The sequence below is a fragment of the Cucurbita moschata genome, unplaced genomic scaffold, assembly GCF_002738365.1.
Source record: "Cucurbita moschata cultivar Rifu unplaced genomic scaffold, Cmos_1.0 Cmo_Scf00029, whole genome shotgun sequence".
In the NCBI taxonomy this organism is placed as follows: Eukaryota; Viridiplantae; Streptophyta; class Magnoliopsida; order Cucurbitales; family Cucurbitaceae; genus Cucurbita; species Cucurbita moschata.
In genome coordinates, this window is record NW_019268545.1 from 1,901,394 (window position 1) to 1,903,486 (window position 2,093).

Here is a 2,093-nt window from a genome sequence, read left to right on the forward strand (position 1 = left end):
AAAAAAAAAAAAAAAAAAAGGCAAAGGAAATCACGTGCCAAGTGCCACGTATCAAAAACGGCGTTACGGTTTAACCACATCATTCCATTTCTATCCCTACAAGTCGTCCCCACAGCTCAAGCTCTCCGATGAAGAACGTGCCGTCTCTTCTTTTCTCTACAACAACGGTAACAACAAAAAGTGATAAAGAAGCTTGAAAGATTCATTTTCTCTTCTCAATTCTTTCCTAAGAATCAATTTTCTTGCTCGCAATCATTGGATCTGAATTGCGTAACCTTCCCACGCTTCTTCCGGCGCCGACGCGATGAGGGAGACGCTCGAGAGGCATCCGAGTTCGTCCTTGAGTTCCTCCGAAGTTGATGTAAGCATCGAGCGTGATGTGAGGAGGGAGAATGGTAGTGGTAGCGATGCAATGGTTAGCAGGGAAGCTGGAATTGAAGATGATGTTACTCCGAAAAGTAATAGTGGAGATGGCTCTCCAGGTTTGTAGGTTGTTGCTTTGACAATTTCGCTTGCTGCTTGCATGTTTTATGGTTTTTATTTTGTTTGCTCAATGTTGCTTGTTAGGACTCTGCTGACGGATCTGTTGTGTACATTTTTTTGGTTAGGTGAACTCGATAAGCTTATTAATTGATATGGATGTTAGGCCGTAAGGCCGTAATCTTTGGTAGGAGGGTTGGGAGTGAGCTTGTGGTTGTGTTCTACTCTGTTACTTCATGTGCATTACTTGTTTTACGAATTTTGTTGTTGTCGGTGTTGTACTCCCGTTTATCTCTTGCCTTGACTGTTACCGATGGGAGCGCAGGATGTTGCGGATCCTCTCATCTATTTGTTGAACTGACTCCAATTATATATTATCCAATAACATTATTGAGAAAATCATTTGATTCTAGTTTATTTGGTAGAGCGATAGAAACTGGTTGAGGGAAAGAAACACTACTTTGGATCGGATTCTGAAAGTTGATTTATACTTGAAGTTAAAGGTTTTAGATGTTTGCTTGGATTGTGTTTGTAGTTTCTTTGTAATTTTATTGGATTTCTTCGTTCCCACTTTTTTAGAGTTTGTATCTTTTGAACATTAGTCTCTTTTCATTTTTTTTTCCAGTGAAAAGTTCTATTTCTTGTTAAAGAAAAGGGGTTTTGGCTATTGATCAGTGGGTCTGAGATGAATGTAACTTGACTTTGCAAATGCTAGAAACTAGATAGCAAGGTTAAATTTGTCAAAAGAAAAAAAAAAAAAAAAAGGAACGAAGAAAAAAGAAAAAAAATTTAAAGACTTAAGAGGCCTATCTTGTGACTGGCCTGTATAAGATTATTGCAGACTTTAGGTCTATAAGTTTCGTGACTAGCCTGTATAAGAACATTGAAAATTTTAGTTGAGAGACTTAGGAAAGTGCTCCCAAGTACTATTTCAAATGCCATAGGAGATATTATCATGGATAGGCCGATTTTAGATCAATTTTTGACTGCGAATGAAACCATAGGGCGCTTCAGGGTGAGGAAGAAGGAAGAAGTGATCCTCAAGATTGATTCTGAGAAAGTTTTTGGCCATGTGAACCGGAGTTTCCTATAAGGTCTTGTGCAATAAAAGTTTTTGGTTCAAGTGGAGAGTCTGGATTTAAAATTGCGTTTGGTTGGGGAAACTTTCCATCTTCATCAATGGATGTCTCCAGGGGAAGATTTTTTCGATGAGAGGTCATAGGCAAGGTGATCCTATTTCTCCCCTTCTATTTAATCTGGTGGTGGGCGATTTTAGCCAGTTAGTGTATGTTGGAGTGGAGAAGGGGGTGGTGGAGGGTTTTTTATTGTGGGATCTGATGGAGTTCAATTATCGCACCTTCAATTCGATGATGACACTTTTTTTTTTAATTTTTTATTTTATCTGAGAAGGACAATATCCTTAGGAATCTCAATGGTTTACTGTCCTTCTTTGAAGCTATTTCAGGTTTAAAAATTAATCGTTGGAAGAGTACTATTCTTGGAGTGAATTGTGAGGTTGCTAAATTGAATTACTGGGTCTCTTTTATGGGGCGTGAAGCTCAGTTAGCTTCTTGAGTCCTCCTCTTAGGGGGAGGGGGAGGGGGAGGGGGAGG

The 2,093-nt window shown here is 39.2% G+C and overlaps 1 protein-coding gene across 2 annotated transcripts in view; it reads left to right on the forward strand.

Annotated features, from left to right (window-relative positions):
- The first annotated feature begins 95 nt into the window (after window positions 1-95).
- LOC111464037 (sterol 3-beta-glucosyltransferase UGT80A2) overlaps window positions 96-2,093 on the forward strand; it is a 26,030-nt gene continuing 24,032 nt past the window's right edge. Inside the window, exon 1 of one of the 2 annotated variants that reach the window (XM_023108079.1) lies at window positions 96-482. In XM_023108079.1, the coding sequence (XP_022963847.1) occupies window positions 305-482 (178 nt within the window). In that variant the 5' untranslated portion in view covers window positions 96-304. Of the gene's footprint in view, window positions 491-2,093 lie in introns of both variants that reach the window. The other variant, XM_023108080.1, reaches the window with a different exon arrangement.